This window comes from Rana temporaria, chromosome 11 (assembly GCF_905171775.1).
Source record: "Rana temporaria chromosome 11, aRanTem1.1, whole genome shotgun sequence".
Lineage (NCBI taxonomy): Eukaryota > Metazoa > Chordata > Amphibia > Anura > Ranidae > Rana > Rana temporaria.
Window position 1 is genome coordinate 156,697,476 of NC_053499.1, and position 23,322 is coordinate 156,720,797.

Sequence of the window (23,322 nt, forward strand, 5' to 3'; positions counted from 1 at the left end):
TCGTAAAATCGTGACGCGATGGATGCGACCGTCGGAAGCCTTTCGGAAGACTGTCAATCAAAATAGGAACGCCCAGTCCCGCAGCCCATACCCGGAAGCGGCGGAGAAGATCGCTCTCTAAAAAGGCAAGTACAGGTTCGATTTAAAAAAAACTAGCCGATTCCCCTAGACAAAATGAGCATCAATCTAAGGGTAAAAATAGCAATTTCCGGGTGAACCTCCACTTTAAGTGAGTTGTGTTGGCTAAGGATGAGCTCCAGCGTGTTCGCATAGTACACATGCAGAGCCCGCCAGGAAGTCTGCACAGCGCTGCGCTAATCACAGCCAGGGAGACATTTCCCGATCTCTGCAGCCGAGCATCTCTCTGGCTGTGATTAGCACAGCGCCGTGCAGACTTCCTGGCGGTCTCTGCACGTGTTCTATGCGAACAAGCTGGAGCTCATCCTTAGTGTTGGCATAATGGCAGCATCGATGATCAGGGGTGCGTCCATGATACGTTGCACTCAAGGTATGTCCTCAGTCTTCTTCATCATTCAACCAGGGAGACTGAGGGCATCTTGTGGCATTGAAGAGGTACTGCAGGGGGAATTTGTGTTACAGCCCTGATCAGAAATCTGTACCCGCTAATAGCCAGTCATAAGCAGCCGAGGCGTTCTGCACCCCAAAAAATGGTGAAGGTGTCCAATGTTGCAAGTCCTACCACATCCCTAAAAAATAGACTAACTTTATACACTCTGAGGAGTGTGTTTCCTCAGTGGGACTTTAAATTCTGCACCCCATAGCTGCAATCAAAACACAGCATACTTACCTGCTCTGTGCAGTGATTTTGCCCAATCCTCCTCTTTTTGGGTCCCCCGCCAGTGCTCCTGGCCCCTGCCTCCTGTCGCGTACTCCCAGATCAAGCAGCTTGCAATGGGGCACCCAAGCTGCTGTCCTGCGTGTTCATTCAGACACCGATCCGCGGCTCTGCCCCCCCCCCCTTCCGCATCGACTCACTAGCTGCGATAAACAGCAGTGAGAGCCAATGGCTCCCCCCCCCCCTTACAGTCCTGCATTCTCCTGTGCAGAGAATGACAGGTAGAAGACATCTAGCACTCTCCTTCCCAAGCCTTACTGCCCCTGACCTGCCCCTTTTTTTTTCATTGGGTTTCAGTTCCTTCAATTAGTGCAGGGGTATCCAAACATTCTGAGCAAATGGACAGTTTTCTGTCCTTCAGACCTTGAGGGGGCTGGACTGTGGCCACTGAAAGTAGAAAATACCTTGGTGTCAATGAGAGTAAAGAATGCCCCATCATTGGTGTCAGTGGGAGGAATAGTGCCCCATCATTGGTGTCAGTGGGAAGAATAGTGTCCCATCATTGGTGTCAGTGGAAGGAATAGTGTCCCATCATTGGTGTCAGTGGGAAGAATAGTGCTCCATCATTGGTATCAGTGGGAGGAATAGTGTCCCATCATTGGTGTCAGCGGGAGGAATAGTGTCCCATCATTGGTGTCAGCGGGAGGAATAGTGTCCCATCATTGGTATCAGTGGGAGGAATAGTGTCCCATCATTGGTGTCAGTGGAAGGAATAGTGACCCGTCAGTGGGAGGAATAGTGTCCCATCATTGGTATCAGTGGGAGGAATAGTGTCCCATCATTGGTATCAGTGGGAGGAATAGTGTCCCATCATTGGTATCAGTGGGAGGAATAGTGTCCCATCATTGGTGTCAGCGGGAGGAATAGTGTCCCATCATTGGTGTCAGCGGGAGGAATAGTGTCCCATCATTGGTGTCAGCGGGAGGAATAGTGTCCCATCATTGGTATCAGCGGGAGGAATAGTGTCCCATCATTGGTGTCAGTGGAAGGAATAGTGTCCTATCATTGGTGTCAGTGGGAGGAATAGTGTCCCATAATTGGTGTCAGTGGGAGGAATAGTGTCCCATCATTGGTATCAGTGGGAGGAATAGTGTCCCATCATTGGTGTCAGTGGGAGGAATAGTGACCCATCATTGGTGTCAGTGGAAGGAATAGTGACCCATCATTGGTGTCAGTGGAAGGAATAGTGCCCTATCATTGGTGTCAGTGGGAGGAATAGTGACCCATCATTGGTGTCAGTGGGAGGAATAGTGTCCCATCATTGTCAGTGGGAGGAATAGTGTCCCATCATTGGTGTCTGTGGGAGGAATAGTGCCCCATCATTGGTGTCAGTGGGAGGAATAGTGTCCCATCATTGGTGTCAGTGGGAGGAATAGTGTCCCATCATTGGTGTCAGTGGGAGGAATAGTGTCCCATCATTGGTGTCAGTAGGAGGAATAGTGCCCCATCATTGGTATCAGTGGGAGGAATAGTGTCCCATCATTGGTATCAGTGGGAGGAATATTGTCCCATCATTGGTGTCAGTGGGAGGAATAGTGACCCATCATTGGTGTCAGTGGGAGGAATAGTGTCCCATCATTGGTGTCATAGGGAAGCACAGAGATGCAGTGATGACATCATATATGTAATGTATGCACAGAAACCCAGTGATGGGTCTAAAATACGCTATGAAATGAAAACCATTTTTTTTTTATGTATTTGCATGGTGATGAGGGTGGAAAAGAGAAACCAGGGAGGGAAAAATATAACCCAAAACAAACTTGAGCTTTTAATGAATACATAGCGGAGCGGAAATATTTTTGTTTATTCCGCTGCTTTAAAAATTCAATAGACAGTGTGTAGATGCGGGAAGTCGGAGGCCCGGAATTCTCCCCGAGTGTTCGGTGGTTTTATCTCTCCGGCATCCGCAGAGAATGACGAGATCTCAGCGATGGGCTGAAGACGGCTCCTTACATTTCAGGCTTCTGTCTTCTCCGTTCCGGGGAGACCTCTGCAGCACAATCTCTAAAATATATATATTTTTTTTCTCTTCTTCCTTTCTTTTTTTTCTTTTTTGCTCACTTGATAATAAGTTTTGTTTTTTTACTTGATGAAAAACCCTTTTGGATACTCTGTAGAAAATGCAATTAGCTTCATCAGTGCGGTTAATGAAAGAGACAACAACTTGCTAGGCTGTGTGATCATTTTTATTATGTTGATTGGGGAGATGAGATTTTTTATCTTCTCTCATTCTTTTCTTCTCTTTTTGTATTTTTCTTGTTATTTTAGGCTCTGTATATGAACCTCTAAAAAGCATCGACCTCCCGAGGTCAGACGATGAGACTCTGTGGGATAAATTGGATCGTTATTACAGAATCGGTAAGTAGCAGATTTTAATGTTGATCTTGATAAGGGAGTCCCGTACCTCTCGCTGCGGCAGCGAAGAGTCTTGCTTCTTTTGCTGCAGCTTTTCAAAACACCTGTTGCAGGGAGCTGCGGTGGCTCAACGCGATTGGCACTGCGCTGACAAGCCATTCACCTCTGCAGCTAGGGGTTCGGATCCCGGTCTCGGCTACATGTGAATTGAGTTTGGTGGTCTCAGCCTGGCTCCCGGCGGGTGTGCTATGCGAGGTAAGCCTGCGCTTAGTACGCCCATCCCCCTCCCACAAAAACCACCACACTTACACGCACTCGAAATTGGGTTAACATGCACGCACTTTGACCACGCGGTCTCTAAAAAAGAGAGGCGAAGGACTAACGGGGCTGGTTGAGCGGGCTAGATCCTCTCACTCCCTTATAGGGAGTCCCTCTGCCCTGTTGGGCTTCAAAGCGGAATGTGTGGGAGGACCCCCTCACACACCAGCCATTGCCACCCGCGGCATGGAGAAAGGTGGCAGATTGCCTCTGTATACACGTCATTCCACACTTCCTCCTGCAGGGGGCACGTGTGAGTCGGCGGCAGGCCACTTCTGTTGTGATTTAATCGCAGCAGAAGCCAATCTGCGGGTGCCGGGCACTGGATGTCCTCTGGCACCCACTGATCGTTGGTAAAACACACAGAAAGGAGATCTGCCTATGTAAGTAAAGGCCGTGCTTCGTTCTGACCGGGGGAAGGTATGGATTTTGTGTATCTACAGGAAATAAATTCCACCACTTCCCTTTAGTAAAGGCACCTAACACGGTACACATAAACACTGGTTAGGCACACATTTAACCAGTTACACCTCTACACCCACCCCCCTGGTCGGGTGAGTCTGGAGCACTTACACTATCTATGGTGGGCAGCACTTCACCGGCGGCTTTCCGTTCCCCTGCTCTCTACGGGTATCGTGGCGCCTTCCGTTTTTCTCTCTCCTCCTCAGCGGCCAATTGGGACTCTTCTCTTTTCAGCCAATCGGAAAACGGTTCTCACACTCGCTTCTGATTGGCCGGATTGAGGATCAGTGTTTCAATAGAAAATATTGATTCGCTGTTGAAACACCTGGGTAGGCTCGTAGCGCAATGCTCTGTGCCCCGAGCCCACTCTATTTTGAAGCCTATTAGAGCCTCTAGCTCTAATCAGGTGCTTCAAGAAAACACACCCCTACTGTAATTCATGTGCCTGGCGTCCTGAAAGGTGCCGGATGCATGAATAGGGGGCGTTTCCCGTGGATAGAGGGGGCGGCGCCTAGGCTCCCCTAATGGACCAGATGCATGAAAAGGGGGTGGTGGTCGTGGATAGAGGGGGGGCAACGCCCGCGCTCCCCTAATGTACTGGATGCATGGATAGGGGGTGGTGGCCGTGGATAGATGGGGCGGCGCCAAGGCTAACCTAATGGACCAGATGCATGGATAGGGGGGGTGACGGCTGTGGATAGGGGGGGTGGTGGCCGTGGATAGAGGGGGGCAACGCCCGGGCTCCCCTAATGTACTGGATGCATGGCTAGGGGGTGGCGACCGTGGATAGAGGGAGCGGCGCCTGGGCTCCCCTAATGGGCCAGATGCATGAAAAGGGGGTGGTGGCCGTGGATATAGGGGGCGGCGCCAAGGCTTCCCTAATGGACCAGATGCATGGATAGGGGGTGACGGCCGTGGATAGGGGGGGGTGGTGCCCGGGCTCCCCCAATGAACCAGATGCATGGATAGGGGGGAGCGGCGCCCAGGCTCCCCTAATAGACCGGATGCATGGATAGAGGGGGCGGCGCCTGGGCTCCCCTAAAGGCCACTGCCTTTTCTTTCTTTCTTTTTTTTTTTTCTTCACATGCTTTTTAGAGAAAAACTTGGAGCGGCTTTAGAAGCTGTTCTTTCAGATCTTTCTGAATTCTTCTATCTACTCTGACTCCATGCAGTTTTCCTGCATGATTTATAATATAAAATAAATGAACAAATTCGGCAGGCAGAGATAAATCTTTTTAAAACAGCATCAAGGGGTCATCTGAGAAATTCGGACCTCTCACCACGGGGGGGGGGGGGGTCTCGCAGAGGTGTCAGAAGCCAATCGTTGAGTCAGACCAGCAGGGGTCGGTCCCGAACTGAAAGATCCGTTTTTGGATAAACGTATCTGTTTGAATCTTAAAAGAAACCGGCAAATCTCGCCACGGCTGCAGCACAGTTCAGACTCTGAGGTTGGAGATTACATAGAAGAACTTAAACATAGCGGCCCTTCATTTTCCACAGAGCGCTTAAATTGCCTTTTTCATTCTTCGGGTCATTCCGCTCCGTTCCCATTGCTCAGCCAATGCCAGGAGATGTACTGCTGTGTGATTGCTCTCTGTGTACACCGCGTTTGGCTCACCGCTGAGCGCAACACATGCAGAAACATCACACTGAAAAAAAAAAATCTTCTTTTTTTTTTATTGGGATTAATGCCAACAAAGATTTACCGCAGCTGCATGAAATGTCAAACTGACCTCACCTGTTGTTTATTTTTCTACAAATTCGAGATAAGCTGGCTTGAATTTCAGATGATTTCTGTTGTATCGGCTGAAATTCTAGACGCTGGTGGCCTGTGTGTTCGCGCACCACCCGGCTCAACAAAGGTCGATTTAAAGATCGGCTGAGCTGGGTGGATGATTATGACAGTGACTGCATCCATATAGAGTGTAATCTTCGCAGCTGCGGGTGCTGCGGCTGTCTGAATACAATTGCCAGCATTGCAGATTTCTCTATCTGTGATAAAATCCATTCATTCGATTTTTAACCACTTCCATACCGGGCCTATTGTGGCACTCCTCTCCTACATGTAAAAATCTTTATTTTTTTGCTATAAAATAACTTGGAACCCCCAAACATTATGTATGTATGTTTTTTTTTTTTTTAGCAGACACTCTAGGGCAGGGGTGGGGAACCTTTTTTCTGCCAAGCGCCATTTGGATTTTTTGGATTTTTGTAACGTCATTCGGGGGCCGTACAAAATGATCAACTTAAAAATTAGCCTGTTATATTTGGTCAAACATTTAGTAGTGCAGACCTCAGACAGTAACCCCCACAGTAGTGCAGACCTCAGACAGTAACCCCCACAGTAGTGCAGACCTCAGACAGTAACCCCCACAGTAGTACAGACCTCAGACAGTAACCCCCACAGTAGTGCAGACCTCAGACAGTAACCCCCACAGTAGTACAGACCTCAGACAGTAACCCCCACAGTAGTGCAGACCTCAGACAGTAACCCCCACAGTAGTGCAGACCTCAGACAGTAACCCCCACAGTAGTGCAGACCTCAGACAGTAACCCCCACAGTAGTACAGACCTCAGACAGTAACCCCCACAGTAGTACAGACCTCAGACAGTAACCCCCACAGTAGTGCAGACCTCAGACAGTAACCCCCACAGTAGTGCAGACCTCAGACAGTAACCCCCACAGTAGTGCAGACCTCAGACAGCAGTGTGTGTTTCCCTCGAGTGCGGGCTCCTCCTCCTCTGTGGGTGTAAACAGAGAGGAGGGCCGCTGCCGGGTGTACCAAGATGGCCGCTGCTCCGGAGCTAGGCCGAGGCTCCGCGGATCGCTGATCCAAACGGGGTGACCCGTTCGGATCACGGATCGGTGACGATCTGTTGCACCCATAATCAGAAGGAGCCGGAACTACAAGGTAAACATCGGCTCCTTCTTCTGACAGCTCCGCAGACACACACTCAGCGGGACAGGGGGGGGCAGGATGGAATGATTTTGCGGGCCACAGGTTCCCCACCCCTGCTCTAGGGAATAAAACGGCGGTCATTGCAGCTTTTTATCTCGCACAGTATTTGCGCAATCATTTTTCAAACGCCTTTTATTTTTTTGGTGAATAAAACACAATTTCATTAATTAAAAAAAAAAAACAATAAAGTGTTTTTTTGTATAATGTGAAAGATGATGTTACGCCGAGTAAATAGATACCCAACATGTCGCACTTTAAAATTGCGCACACTCGTGGCATGGCACCAATCTTCGGTACTTACAAATCTCCATAGGCAACGCCTTAATTTTTTTTTACAGGTTACCAGTTTAGAGTACAGAGGAGGTCACGTGCGGTTTGAGCGGCATTTACATATGTGGGCGGTACTTACGTGTGTTGGCTTCTGAGCACGAGCTACCAGGGACACAGGCGTTTTAAATTCTTTTTTTCTTTTTTTTTTTTTACTCCCCCTCCTTTTTTTTTTATCACTTTTATCCCCATTACAAGTAATGTAAACATCTCTTGGAATAGGAATGGTTAGTAAAAAGGTAGGGTTGTCCCGATAACGATACTAGTATTGGTACCGATACGGAGCATTTTCACGAGTATTTGTACTCGGGCAAATGCTCCGATGCTTCACCCGATACCTGGACAGTCAGGGTGATCACTGCGGTGGGGGAGTTGTCAGCATCGATCACCGCTGTATAGATTTAAAAGTCTGACAGCCGTTTCTCCGCTTCTCTCTCTCTAACCTACCCCCCACGGCTTTCAGCTGCTTTAGTGAAATCAGCGGTGATCAGTGCTCCTCCCACACACGATCACCACTGACTCCCCGTATCCTCCTCCAGCCCCCCGTTCTGCTGCTGTCTCCCTCTTTTCTGCTGCTCTCTCCCTTCGTGTCCCCCTCCATGCTCCTCCTCCACCCCCTCGATCTGTCAGAATGGAGAGCATAGGTAGGAGCCGGTAAATCCAGCTCCTTACTGTTTTTTGAATGTGAACTGTGTTTACAATGTTTTAGTTTATGAATGGAGAGGAACCGCTGTCTTCTCTCCATTCATTTTCAGTGCAGCTGAGGCTGCAGAGAAAGGGACTGGGGAATCTGTGGACTAGTCCCTTTCCCTGTCTTAAAGGGGAGATGTCAGGGGTCTTTTAAGACCCCTGATATCTCACAAAGCCCCCCATAAAAATAAAAAAAATTATTGTAGAAAATTTAATAAAAAACACACTGGGCCGGATTCAGATAGATTCGTGTATCTATCTGCCGGCGTAACGCATCTCCGATACAGTACGCCGCTGTAACTTTGGGCGCAAGTTCTGTATTCAGAAAGAACTTGCGCTCTTAGTTACGGCGGCGTAACATATGTGTGGCGGCGTAAGCCCGCCTAATTCAAATGGGGATGTTGGGGGCGTGTTTTATTTAAATTTGACTTGACCCCGCGTTTTTGACACCTGTCGGATCTTAGGGATATCTATGCGTAACTGATTCTCTGAATCGGGCGTATATAGATACTACCTCCCGCACTCAGAGATACGACGGCGTATCGGGAGATACGCCGTCGTATCTTGTTTCTGAATCTGGCCCACTGACACTGTCCACCCCCACCTAAAAAAAAAAAAAAAAAGCATTGTAAAAAAAAATGCTGTCACTGTCACATGAGATTAAAAAAAGTGTCGGTAATCTGTATCGGCGAGTACTTGGGGGGGTATCATTACCTGGTCTTAAAGTGGTATCGGGACAACCCTAGTGAAAGGTCCTCTTTATGGAGAGATGTGGGGTCAGTAAAACCTCACATCTCTCCTCCAGGCTGGAAGGCATTAGATTGTCAAAAAAAAATCTCCAATCTCATGCTGACAACCACGATCGTGGCTTTGTTTACTTCTGGGAACCTGGGCGTGACGTCATAACGTCGCGCCCGGGCCTCCTATGGTCATAGCGATGACCAGATATCTCTATCGTTGTCATCCAGCGCCGGGTGATTTTTTTTTTTCTTTTTTCTTTTTCTCCGGGCCCCCGATGGCATGGGAGAGCCCGGAGAAGCACCTGATGGCGGCGGGAGGGTGCCATAAATCTATCACCTATTTTGTAGACGCAAAACCAATCAATATACGCTTATTGGGCCAGATTCAGAAAGAAGTTACGCTGGCCTATCTATTGTATTCAGAAAACAAGATACGCCGGAATTTTGCTAAGATCCGACTGGCGTAAGTCTCTTATGCCGTCGTATCTTAGTTGCATATTTACGCTGGCCGCTAGGTGGCGCTTCCGTCGATTTACGTGAGAAATATGCAAATTAGGTAGAACGTACGTCCGCCTGGCGCATTTTTTTACGTCGTTTACGTTAGGCTTTTTCCGGCGTAAAGTTACCCCTGCTATAGCGTATCCTATGTTAAGTTTGGACGTCGGGCCAGCGTTGAATTTCCCGTCGATTACGTCGTTTGCGTAAGTCGTTCGCGAATAGGGCTGTGCGTAATTTACGTTCACGTCGAAAGCATTGGCTTTTTGCGGGTTAATTTGGAGCATGCGCACTGGGTTACGTTCACGGATGGCGCATGCGCCGTTAGTCAAAAACGTCAATTACGTGGGGTCAGCCTTCATTACCATACAACACGCCCACTACATGGATAATTTGAATTCCGCGGGGTTACGCCAGACCACATACGCTACGCCACCTTAACTTAGGGCGCAGGTTCTTTCTGAATACAGAATCTGCCTCACTAAGTTACGGCGGCGTAGCGTATCTGAGATACGCTACGCCCGCACAAATTTACGCTGGGCTATTTGAATCCGGCCCATTGTGTTTTTACCAAAAATATGTAGAAGAATAAATTTTGGCCTCAACTGAGGAAACAATTGTTTTTTGTGAAAAAAAAATGTTGGATATATATTCTAGCAAAAACTAAAAAAATAGTTTTTTATTTTTTTTCAAAATTGTTGCTCTTTTTTTGTTTATAGCGCAAAAAATGAAAGCCGCAGAGGCGATCAAATACCACCAAAAGAAAGCTCTATTTGTGGGAAAAAAGACGTAAATTTTGTTTGGGTACAACGTTGCACGACTGCGCAATTGTCAGTTAAAGCGACGCAGTGCCGAATTGTAAAAAGTGCTCTGGTCAGGAAGGGGCTGAAGCGGTTAAAGTACCTTGGGATGTGGAAGGAAGGGTGGGGGGGGGGAGGGGGCAATGCTCAGTCGTTGTATTTCTTCCTTCCCAGCTGCCACTGAAATACTTGATTTTGGTTGGTGATGGAGCTCAGAGTGGTGATTTCACCCAAATTGGTGTGACAATACTTGGGCCTAGTGATGTCATTTTACCCTCAATGGAGACGTGACAGGGTCTCTTTAAGGCCCACAATGCTGTTTTATGAGAAATACTCAATATTTTCTCTCTCGTTTGGTCTGCACTCCCATGATATGAATAACTAATACATTCCTTGTAAGGCTTTTTTAATAACCCGTCTCCTGCTTTGGAATCTAATCAGCGCTCATTGTGTCCACCAGTGTCTTTGGTTGGGAACGTTGTCTCAGTTTGACAACTCATTATCGAGAATTATAAACTGCAATTAAGAACTAATTTAAGCGGCGTTCAGTCCTTTTCACATAAATCCATAACTGGTGCTTTATTTTAATTTTGTTTAAGAGGCAATGTACTCTCAAGTGAAAATAGAAGTCTGGTATTTTACCCGAACTTTGGAAACTTTTATGGTGACTCTTGTGGGATTTCTTCCCCAAATGTTTAAAGTGGAGTTCCACCCATAAATATAACATTACATCAGTAGTTTTAAAAAAATGTCATTAGTCCTTTACAAATTTTTTTTTTTTTTTTTAGATGCCTTTAAAGTGTTGTTGCTAGGCAGAATAGTTAATCTTCCCACTTCCTGCACCTAGGTGCTTAATGCTTCCTAACCTACACCGCACAGACTCCTGGGAATGTAGTGGGTGTAACTTTCCAGGAGTCTGTGCACTCCCCAGTCTCAAAGAATCATGTGACTTGGACAGCACAGGTGCTGAAACCTGATCTGACACTGCTTGTGCAGCACTGAGCATGTGCAAGGCTGAAATCCAGGAAGTCATACAGTCTGGCTTCATGATGCCCACACTTAAGATGGCCCCAGTCAATTTCTATTTTATAAAGTGTCTAAATGCTGTAACAACCTAACAAAACGGACCTTAGTTTACAGACTAACTTTACTAGAATACATTAAGCTTGTGTATTACAGGGGTATTTATATTTAAAAAGTGAAATTGTGGCCGGAACTCCGCTTTAAATATGCCAAAGTGTTTACATTTTAATTGGACTTTACATTACATCAGGTGGGCATGTGTCAGTATTAACAATCAAATCTTAATAATTTAGGTAGGGATGGACCTATACCATATTTTTTTTTTTTAATGCCGAGTACGAGTATCAATACTTTTGGTCAAGCACTCGCCAATCCCGAGTACTGATACATTTGCAGTGCAATATTAGCCCATGCAATTTTGTATCAGTGCTCAGCGTCGGTAAGAAATTGCAGAGAATTGCATGTGATTTGCACAGGAATGCGGTGCGGTTCCTGTCCAAATTGCATGCGGTTTCCCCACACCGCTCCTGTGGGAACCCAGGCTTGTCATAGTGACTTTGATTGGTCCCGCCATCTCCGGCTCCCGATCTCACTGTGGACGTCGGTGGCTGTGGCTTTGGCTCCTCCTGCCTCGCCCACGGCCATCTACCTTCAGGCTCCAGCAGGTCTAGCCATCCAGTGGGCCCCCCCTTCCGGGGGCCACTGTACCAGACTGACGATCACCCGCTGTCCGACAACGAAAAGCCATTTCACAGGTCCGGGGATCTAAAATCCTTGCTGCTTCCTCTCCTTGCAGTGCTAACTAGATGGCTTCTGATTGGTCAGCACCTTGACCATGGGAGAGGCAGGAGGAGCCCAAGCCGCAGCCACTGATGTCCACAGTGGGATCCGGAGCCGGAGATGGTGGAACCCGTCGTGCAGGAGGGGTTTTCTCCACTGCTCATGTGTAAACCTAGGCTGGTCATAGTGTCTTAAATCCTTGCAGTGCTGACCTTACGGGCTAGATGGCTTCTGATTGGTCAGCACTGTGACCATGGGAGAGGCAGAAGGAGCCCAAGCATATCTAGCAACAGGTAGGCAGAGAAGAGGCAATTCCAGGAGGCTAGCTGGACCAGCAACAGGCAGAGTAGAGGCAATTCCAGGAGGCCAGCTAAGTCAACAACAGGTAGGCATTGTAGCAGCAATTTCAGAAGGCCAGCTGGGTCGGCAACAGGTTTGCAGAGTTGAGGCAAGTCCAGGAGGCCAGCTGGGTCAGCAAACAGATAGGCAGAGTAAAGGCAAAATCAGGAGGCCAGCTGAGTCTGCCACAGGTAAGCAGAATAGAGGCAGGTCCCAGGGAAAACTGGGTCAGCAACGGGTAGACAACGAACAGAATCGGGATACTCGGTCACAAGGTAATGGCTGAAGACCATCAAGACAATTCTTAGAGCGGTTCTGAAATTGGGCATTGCCTGCATATACACCTGACTAACCTCATTCTTTTGTTTGCCTGCCTGTTGCTGACCCAGCGTGCCCTTGGACCTGCCTCTAGTGTACAAGCACATGCAAAAAATGGAACATTTCCTATTGTTTGCATATACCTGTACTCTGTATTACTATGTACACAGGTCACGGCGTATACAAGAGTCCAGCCACGCACAACTGCTCATGTCTGTGGGTAGCTGTACACAACACCTGGACCTTCCTATGCCGGAATTTACTCTGCATGGACTCCTGTGTGTAATAGGAGGCCCAAGTATTGGTTGGAGGTTTATTTGGAGATTTTTGATGTGTTTAAATGACCGTAGAGAACAGCCATTCGCCGTGTTTCCCGCAGCTTGTGGATTTCAGTGCATTACTTCTCTCAGGCACCTCCTGTTCCAAATCCAGCATTTTTTAGGAGATTCTGAGAACAGACTTTAAGGGCAGCAATTTTCAGAAATGATTACATTCATAAAGTACATTAGTTAGTTAATCAGCGAGATTGGGACAGATCTAATGACAGACACGGCGATGGGATCATAATTAGGCTGCAATTACCATGATTAACATTTATTTTTATCTGACACTCCAAAAGCTTGTTGACATTTTGGCATAACTTGGCTGCCAGTTATTAGAATGACATTTGTATTTATCTGTGTTTTCATTTTGGCATATTAAGTAGCTGCTGTTCATCTATTTTGGAAGTGTGTTACTTGCGGGGTCTTTAGAATTGGCAGAACTTTTTCCACTTAAAGGGGTGTTCCAGGCATTTTTAATGTTTATTAAAAGTCAGCAGCTACAAAAAGTGTAGCTGCTGGCCATTAATAAACATGCACTCACCTGCTCCACGTTCCAGCGACGCGCCGGCCGGAGCTCCGCTCCTCTCCCCCCCCCCCCCTCTCCGGCCGGCGTCCTCATCGTTACTGTGGGCACCCGGCCGTGACCGCTTTCGGCTTCACGGCCGGGCACTCACTGCGCCTGATTGGACAGGTGATCGCCTGGAACCTGTCACGTGTCCCAGGCGATCGGCGGAAGGAGGAAGTGGGACAGGATGTCCCGCTCCTCCTGAAGCCCCCACTCCCCCCCCAAAAAAAATGACATGCCAAATGTGGCATGTAAGGAGTGGATTAAGCGGAAGTTCCACTTTTGGGTGGAACTCCGCTTTAAGGACCAGAAGGATTTACCCCCTTAATGACCAGGCCTTTTTTTGCGATACGGCTCTGCGTCACTTTAACTGACAATTGCGCGGTCGTGTGAAGTGGCACCCAAACAAATTTCCCCCCCCCCCCCCCCACAAAAATAGCTTTCGTTTGGTATTTGATCACCTTTGTCCAAAACTGCTGATAACAGCCTACGTGTGCATGGACACAGGAGGATAACATGATGGAGAGTTTAATGACTAGAAAAAAACGTCTACTGCCAAAAACAGCCGCTGTAAAAATGTCTGAAACGTCCAGCGTGCATGAGGCCTAAGACTAAACCTTTTTCTGATGCTTGTTGGTTTCAAGTTAAAAAAATCATTATTTTTTGCTAGAAAACTACTTGGAGCCCCCAAACGTTTATTAGGGCTGTTACTGATCAACATTTTTGTGTTCGATTAATCGATTTTTTTTTTTATTATTATTATAACGCACATAGAGATCCAACTACTTTTAGCTGATCTCCTTGCAGGCTGATTCCCAGTGCAGCTCCCAACCACTGGAAAAATGGATAGCAGGATACAAAAAACACACAAAGGCAGCGCTTGATGGGAATAGCATTAAAACTTTTATAGTCTTCAAGTAGGTAACAAAATAAATATTGCACTGGAGATAAAATCGATGTTGCTACATAAACTGTAAAAATGGTGCGAGTAATACCAAACGGTAGCAAATGCAGTCATAAAAACATGTAGCTAAGTATGATACTGGTATAAAAATGTGTACAACGATACTACTGCTGAATCCCAGATGAGGAGAGGCTAACATCAGTCCGTCGGCATGTAGATGTTCCGTGAAGGGAACTATCACAACTCCCAGTGGATGGTTGTAGAATCTCAGGTTGATGGAGGGAAGTGATAGAGGGAAGTGTAACAGCCCTTGCGTGTGGCAGATAGTGAGGTCCCGCCGGCATGCAGATATGAAGGCACAGCAAAGGAGCCCTTCAGATGGACACGGCAAGCCCCGCCGGTGTCTGTGACGTCACCGGATCTCCGACGGAACTCCCGGAAGCCGGCGGAGAGGTGTGTACCAATCCAAATTTTTTTTGGATCGATTACAATTCTTTTATCAATTAAAGAAAAATCGATGAATTAATAGTCAATTTTCACAGCCCTATTCATATATATATATATATATATATATATTAATAATAATATCATTTTTTTTGTTTTTCTTTAGAAGAGACCCTAGAGAATAAAATGGCGATCATTGCAATATTTTATATTACACGCATTACATTACATTTGCGCAGCGGTCTTTCAAATGCTATTTTTTGGGGGGGGGGGGGGGGGGGGATACACTTTAATGAATAAAAAAAAAAAAAAAGATAAAAAGCTAGCCTAATTTTTTTTGTATGTCAAAGATGATTTTACTCCACGAGAATCATGATCTTTATTCTAAGCAAAAAAAAAAATAGTGATTTCTAATATTTCCCAGAATGGTGCGGCTCCAATATAATGGAATAAATCCAGCTTGAAGGTGATCTCAGCTTTTTATGTATTTATTCCTATTATATGCTTAGGTCACATTTCCAAAGTTTGATACCCCCCCCATCCAGTTTGCCAACAAAGACTCCATTAATACTTTGCATATTTCTGGGTTGGTTTGTCTGAGTAATTCCCTGCAGGAAGAGCAAAGTCTGCACAATGCAGCCGCCAACCTTGTGCTGATTCACAGATATTTCTTTATGTGCTTCATCTTCACTTCACAATATGTTTTGTCTTCAGTTCTTAACACCTGCTGGAGGTTTAGTTCTTTTTATTTATTTATTTTCGTGTTTTTTTTGCAGGTTTTGAATGTAAATCTAAGGAGTTTGGGATCCTTAAAAACAAAATACCTTAAAGCAAATATCTTTTTTTTTTTAAATATGATAATAGCGACGTCTGCATTGCAAATGAACTGCTTGTTTTCATAGGAGCTCCGCTACCACGCTGGTTCAAGGCGTGTTACAGCCTGGTGCCTAAAGCACTTTCCATACTTTGCACACACTGTTGATTTGCATGTTAATTTTCTTTTACCACTTCTTTTTTTTTTTTTTTTTTTTATATATATTCAAATGATGTTTCTGTATTTTTAGCAGTCGATGGATGGGGCTTTCTTTTAGAGTTTTAGTTGCGTATATTAAAGGGGTTGTAAAGGTACAATTGTTTTTTTCCTAAATATCTTCCTTTCCCTTAGTGCAGTCCTCCTTCACTTACCTCATCCTTCCATTTTGCTTTTAAATGTCCTTATTTCTTCTGAGAAATCCTCACTTCCTGTTCTTCTGTCTGTAACTCCACACCGTAATGCGAGGCTTTCTCCCTGGTGTGGAGTGTCATGCTCGCCCTCTCCCTTGGACTACACGAGAGTCAGGACGCCCACTAACACACAGCTTCTTTCTCTATCGGCATCCTGACTCTCCTGTAGTCCAAGGGAGGGGGCGAGCACGACACAAAATACTCCCTAAGATACGCCGGATCACTGCCTACGGCGTGAACGTAACCTACGCCTAGTCTTCTTCACGTCCTACATAAAATACGTCGGCTTGTGTTCCCTTTGCATGGATGCTGCTGAGTTACACCTCCTTTATGGGGCACTGCGACGGACGGACGGAAGTTCGTTCGTGAATCAGCGTATCTCCCTCATTTGCATATATGAATAGAAAATCAATGGGAGCGCCAAATACGTCCAGCGTAAATATGCTCCCACTCTATGCAGGCATAGGCAAGTTACGTCGGTCGGATGAAGCCTATTTTCAGGCGTATCTTAGTTTCTGAGTCCGGCACATACCGTGTTTCCCCCAAAATAAGCCCGGGTCTTATATTAATTATGCCAACAAAAGACACAGTAGGGCTTATTTTCGGAGTAGGTCTTACCATGTAATATGCTGTCTTCTCTCCCTCCCTGCCTGTCAGGAATCCCCAGTGTGAACGGAGTTAAAATGCTTGTAAAATCCTACAATCCACTCTATTACAGTAGTATATAATGTACAATGTGCGTGTTCCTGTAATATAATTGTGCCAAATACCTTTGTTATAGCGCCATTCTGCTCTTCTGTGACCCGCCGGAGCTCTCTTCCCCATAATTATATTAAAGAGGAGTTCCACCCAAATTTGGAACTTCCTCTTAACCCACTCCTCTCCCCCTTACATGCCACATTTGGCATGTAATTTTTTTGGGGGGGGAGTGGGGGCTTCCTGTCCCACTTCCTCCTTCCTGTAGGCGACTAAGCTTAATCGCCTTCAGGAAGTGGCTGCTGTAGGCGATCGCCTAGGACACGTCACAGGTCCTAGGCGATCTCCTGGCCAATTACACGGCGCCGGGCCGCGCCGCTCGCGCATGCGCAGTGCTGCTCGCGCATGCGCAGTGGGTGCCCGGCCGTGAAGCCGAAAGCTGTCACGGCCGGGTGCCCACACTGAAAATGAAGGCGCCGGCCGGGGAGGGGGGGAGAGGAGCGGACCCCCGGCCGGCGCGTCGCTGGAGCAGGTAAGTGCCTGTTTATTAAAAGCCAGCAGCTACACTTTTTGTTGCTGCTGACTTTTAATAAACATACAAATGGCTGTAACTCCCCTTTAAAGAAACGCACACATTGTACTTTTTATACTACTGTAATAGAGTGGGTTGTAGGATTTTACAAGCATTTTTAACTAGGTCTTATTTTCAGGGTAGGTCTTATTTTTGGGGAAACGGGGTAGATACGACGGCGCATATTTGCACTTACGCGGCGTATCTGGAGATACGTCGGCTCAAGTGCTTTGTGAATCCGGGCCTCTGTTGCTATGTATTATGACACATCAGGAATTTTATTCATGCAGATTTGTAAATTTACTGAAAGATCCACCTTAATGTTGACACCCCAGGCCAGAATCTCAACCAGAAAATGAAATCTATTACAATTAGAAGCTGCGTTAAGTTCCCGTAATCGCATGAAACTGACTGATCTCGGCGAAAACACCAACAATGCGATTATTTCCTGTTCACCTTTAATCCGCGGTGACATTTGAGAGTTCCCCGAATAGTTCGGCGTCATTTTGACTTTCAGAAGACACGCCGTTTTCCGAGAGAGAGAGAGAGCGCATCGGGCCGAAGTTTGAAGACGGGGAGGAATAATTACGCCTTCATGGCTCAGTAAGCTGGCACAGGCGCCCATGACTGATGCCCGGATAGTTGTGCTGAGAGAATGTCTACAGCCTGATGGAAGTGTTGCGTTCCCGAAAAAAAAACGGCGGCCGCACCGAGTGCTAATTATTTGTGCGTCTGCCTGCGATAAATGAGCTGTGATGGCAATAAACGTTCTAATTCTCTATTAGCACAAGCGGCTGATCATGTAAACAGTCAAATGTTTATTAGGCTTTCCAGCCTGCTTGCTGGAGCTTTTCGTTTTATCCTTACAGTTATTTTTATTTAATTGTTTTCCTTTTTATGTTTTCGGCTTACCGAGTTCTCATTTTTTAAATGACTAGTCTTTCTTTCACTACTTTTTATTTATTTTTATTTTTTTAACGTATGATGGTTTCAATTTATTACTTTACCCATTTCTTTTTTTTATATGGTGGTTTAAATGTATTACTTTTACTGTTTATTTTTTTATAATGATGGTTTAAATTTATTACTTTATCCTTCTCTTTTTTTTTTTGTTTGATGGTTTAAATGTATTACTTTACCCGTTTTCTTCTTTTATCTTTTATTTTTAATTTTTTTATGATGGTTTAACCACTTCCCTACCGTTGGACGTCATATGATGTCCTTGACTGTGGAGGGGGGGGGATATCTGAATGAGGGGTGCAGCCACATGCATCATTCAGATATCATTTATTTTCTGCCGGTTTGTGAACGATAAGAACGATCATAGCCGCAGTTTCGCCGCTTGATCGTTCTTAGAAGCGGCGGGATGGGACGTCGCCCTTCCCGCTGCCATCCAGTGCTTCTCCGGGCTCTCCCATGCAATTGGGGACCTGGAGACAGAATCGTCCGGCGCCGGAAAACGACAATAGAGATTTCCAGTGACCGGAAGGTCACCAGTCCTCTCTATGACCGTCGGAGGCGGTTATAACGTCACGTCCAAGTCCCGGATGTAAACAAAGCTGCGATCGCGGCTGTCAGCATGAGATCGGTGATTTTTTTTTTTTTTCGATCTCAGGCTTTCCAGCCTGGAGGAGAGATCTGAGGTCTTATTGACCCCGTATCTCTCCATAAAGAGGACCTGTCACACACTATTCCTATTACAAGGGATGTTTACATTCCTTGTAATAGGAATAAAAGTGATAAAAAATAAATAAAAAAGAAAGTGTAAAAGTATTAAAAATAAAGGGAAAAAACAAACAACATTTTTAAATGCCCCTATCCCCGGTAGCTCGTGCACAGAAGCGAACACACCCACGCAAGTCCCGCCCACATATGTAAACGCCGTTCAAACCACACATGTGAGGTATCACCGCGTGCGTTGGAGCGCGAGCAACTAGATCTCCTCTGTAACTCTTAACCTATAAAAAAAAAGTTACAACGCTGCCTATGGAGATTAAGTACTGAAGTTTTGCGCCATTCCATGAGTGTGCGCAATTTTAAAGTGTGACATGTTGGATATCTACTCGGGGTAACATCATCTTTCACATACAAAAAAATTGGGCTAACTTTACTGATTTGTTATTTTTAAATTTATGAAACCAAAAAAAGGCGTTTGAAAAATGATTGCGCAAATACCGTGTGAGATAAAAAGTTGCAATGACCGCCATTTTATCCCCTAGGGTGTCTGCTAAAAAAAAAAAAAAAAACACACATATATAATTGGGGGCTTTGAGTAATTTTTCAGCAAAAAAAAATATATGATTTTTACATGTAGGAGAGAAGTGGCAGAATTGGCCCGGTATGGAAGTGGTTAATGATTTTTTTAAATGTATTACTTTACCCCTGATTTTTATTTTATTTATTTTTGCAGTAAAGGTCACTGTGCTGAATTTCCAAAGCCCAACAACTGGCCTTTTCCCGACCATCACTGTGGGCGACTGCAAGAATGCCAAAGTCCACGACAGCCTGTACTGCGCTGCCAGCGCCTGGGCCTTGGCACTGGCATACAGGTAAGCAGTGCCAGCTTTGCTTAAATTTAGGTTCACAGCAAGTGCATCTAGATCAGATAATATGCTGTCCAGGATTAGAATCATATCCCCCGCACTGGGTCATGATGATCAGCTGCACTCGGAACAATTTGTTTTCCTGATTCAGACCTGTGTATTTATGGCCTGCTGAAGGGAAGTGGCTTGTAGATTTGTTAAACCTGAACTCCAGGTAAACCGCTTAATATACAGAATGAAATGTGTATATGGCAGTGGTCTCCAAACTGTGGCCCTTTGCTTGCCTTTATCTGGCCCTTGGGGCCCTACTTCACCAACTGATACCAATGATGGGGCACCATTCCCCCTACTGATACCATCAATGGGGCACAATTTCATTAACGGACTCCAATTATGGGGCACCGTTCCCCCCTACTGACACCATCGCTGGGGAGCGCCGTTCCCCCCTACTGACGCCATCGCTGGGGAGCGCCGTTCCCACCTACTGACGCCATCGCTGGGGAGCGCCGTTCCCCCCTACTGACGCCATCGCTGGGGAGCACCGTTCCCCCTACTGGCGCCATCACTGGGGAGCGCAGTTTCCCCTACTGACGCCATCGCTGGGGAGCGCAGTTCCCCCTACTGATGCCATCGCTGGGGAGCGCCCTTCCCCCTACTGACGCCATCGCTGGGGAGCGCCGTTCCCCCTACTGACGCCATCGCTGGGGAGCGCCGTTCCCCCTACTGACGCCATCGCTGGGGAGCGCCGTTCCCCCTACTGACGCCATCGCTGGGGAGCGCCGTTCCCCCTACTGACGCCATCGCTGGGGAGCGCCGTTCCCCCTACTGACGCCATCGCTGGGGAGCGCCGTTCCCCCTACTGACGCCATCGCTGGGGAGCGCCGTTCCCTGCGATCACTGAACTGTATCAATGCCTATAATTCTTTCGTATATTTCCTGTCTCTCGTGGCGAGATGCTGGAGATATTTCTATTTGAACTGGTGGTCCTCTCAGTTCCGTTTTTTATCTTGGTGTCATTTTCCTCCCTCTCCCCCTCTCTTGTCTTATAACTAGTGTGATTGCGCAGAGGAGCGCGACCCGCACACCAGGATGCAGCTATCGATCGAGCCTGTTTAATGATTCGTTCAAACGTCGGCGTTCGTTAGGGGGGGATCGTCTTTCTTGTAGACACCAGATAAAAATGAAGCACAGTTCTGTGTCTCAGCCTGCAGCTCTGCACGTCACTGTTTTTATTGTGAAATTGCAGACACACATTTTAAGCCTATAAAAACTGACCACACTGGGTAATTTTTGTCTTGCAATCCATCTTTTCCATGCTTCAATGGCAAGGCAATGGCAAGGCAGGCCACACACAGCCTTAAAGTGTACAGTATGTCTGAGAGGGGGGGGACATTTAGTCCATCCGCACACTGCAGGTCCTGGAAAACACAAATCCTATCCTGCCACCAACTAAAACATTCCTACTGTTGTCTGCTACCAAAAAATACCAAATGCAGCGCGTCATTTTTTAACCACTTCAGCCCTGGACCATTTTGCTGGTCAATGACCAGGCCAATTTTTGCGATTCGGCACTGTGCCGCTTTAACTGACAATTGCGCGCTCGTGCGACGTGGCTCCCAAACCAAATTGGCGTCCTTTTTTCCCCCACAAATAGAGCTTTCTTTTGGTGGTATTTCATCACCTCTGCGGTTTTTATTTTGTGCGCTATAAACAAAAATAGAGCGACAATTTTGAAAAAAAATGAATATTTTTTTACTTTTTGCAGTAAAAAAATATCCCCAAAAAATATATAAAAAAACAATTTTTTTCCTCAGTTTAGGCCAGTGTTTCTCAATTCCAGTCCTCAGGCCCCCCCAACAGGTCAGGTTTTCAGGATTTCCATTATGTTGCACAGGTGATTTGATCAGTTTCACTGCCTTAGTAATCACCACAGCCTTTTCATCTGAGGGAAATCCTGAAAACCTGACCTGTTGGGGGGGCCTGAGGACTGGAATTGAGAAACACTGGTTTAGGCCGATACGTATTCTTCTACATAGTTTTCGTTAAAAAAAAAATCGCAGTAAGCGTTTATTGATTGGTTTGCACAAAAGTTATTGCGTTTACAAAATAGGGGATAGTTTTATGGCATTTTTTTTATCTTTTTTTTTTTTTTACTAGTAATGGCGGCGATCTGCGATTTTTATCGTGACTGCGACATTATGTCGGACACTTTTGACACTATTTTGGGACCATTGTCATTTATACAGCGATCAGTGCTATAAAAATGCACAGATTACTGTGTAAATGACACTGGCAGGGAAGGGGTAAACACTAGGACAATGAAGGGGTTAAGTGTGTCCTAGGGAGTGATTCTAACTGTGTGGGGGATGGGCTACAAGTGACGCGACACTGATCACTGCTCCCGATGACAGGGAGCAGTAGATTTCTGTCCTGTCGCTGGGCAGAACAGGGAAATGCCTTGTTTACATCTCTCCATTCTGCCTCTCTGTGAGACTATCACAGGCACCCAGCGGACATCGAGTCCACGAGACCCGCGGGCACGCTCACCGAGCACGGGGGCACGTGTGCGCCCGTACGGCCGCAAATTCAAAGGGACATACAGGCATGTACCTTTGCGCAGCCGTGTCATTCTGCCGACTTAAATGTACATGCGGCGGTCAGCAATTGGTTAAACACTTTATCAGAAATATAAATGTTGATGCTAATAAAAGCCGGTGCAGTGCCCCTCCCCCCATGATAATTTTTCATCAGTCTTTCCTTGCTGTCTACATTTCAGCAAATGGGATTACTGTGCAGAAATCTATCATTTCAGGCTTGTCTGAGAATAATACCTCCGGCTCGGATCATTCCTTCACCTAACCTATGATTCTGTTAATTGAGGAATATGGATTGTGCAGCTATAATGATCCCGAATCTCCCCTCTTGTCTGAATTATAATTTAACTCCCAACAAATTATTTTACTTGTGTGGCGAGCTTTAGACTTGTTCGCAGTAATCCATGAAAAGTGACATTCACGTGTCTGTACAGCTGCCCAGCAATTAAGGTGCTTAACTCAAATTTGCGCTCATTACCATATTACCGCCATTTCTTCCTTTGTGCCCGGCGTCTCTTGACGGTTAGAGATGACAGTAATGGAAAGGAATTGAAATAATGGTGGATAAAGAGGATTTAAAGTGTAACTAAGGGCAAAACTTTTTCTAGTTTTGCATAGTGTAGAGAGGGATTAGAACATCTGTCAGGTGTTTATCACTTAGCCCCCCGTTCACACTTGAGAGATCAAAAGTCGCATCCTATTTATGGCTATGGAATCGTTCATATCAGTGCGACTCTGACTTCCTGCAAGAAAAAAAACAATCCTGGACGGCCGCACACCATTGAAGGTATCTTTATCTAATCTAGAAAAAGCACGCGTTTCACACCATGTGTAGGTGCTTAGTCATGGCTTTGACGGTGCTTAGTCATGGCTTTGACGGTGCTCAGTCATGGCTTTGACGGTGCTCAGTCATGGCTTTGACGGTGCTCAGTCATGGCTTTGACGGTGCTCAGTCATGGCTTTGACGGTGCTCAGTCATGGCTTTGACGGTGCTC

The 23,322-nt window shown here is 46.3% G+C and overlaps 1 protein-coding gene across 3 annotated transcripts in view; it reads left to right on the forward strand.

The window, feature by feature from the left end:
* Positions 1-23,322, forward strand: part of PHKB (phosphorylase kinase regulatory subunit beta) — a 237,979-nt gene that overhangs the window by 28,539 nt on the left and 186,118 nt on the right. For all 3 annotated transcript variants that reach the window (XM_040329505.1, XM_040329504.1, XM_040329506.1), the window contains 2 exons: positions 3,125-3,214; positions 19,601-19,739. In XM_040329505.1, coding sequence (XP_040185439.1) covers positions 3,125-3,214; positions 19,601-19,739 — 229 coding nt within the window. The remainder of the gene's footprint in view (positions 1-3,124; positions 3,215-19,600; positions 19,740-23,322) is intronic.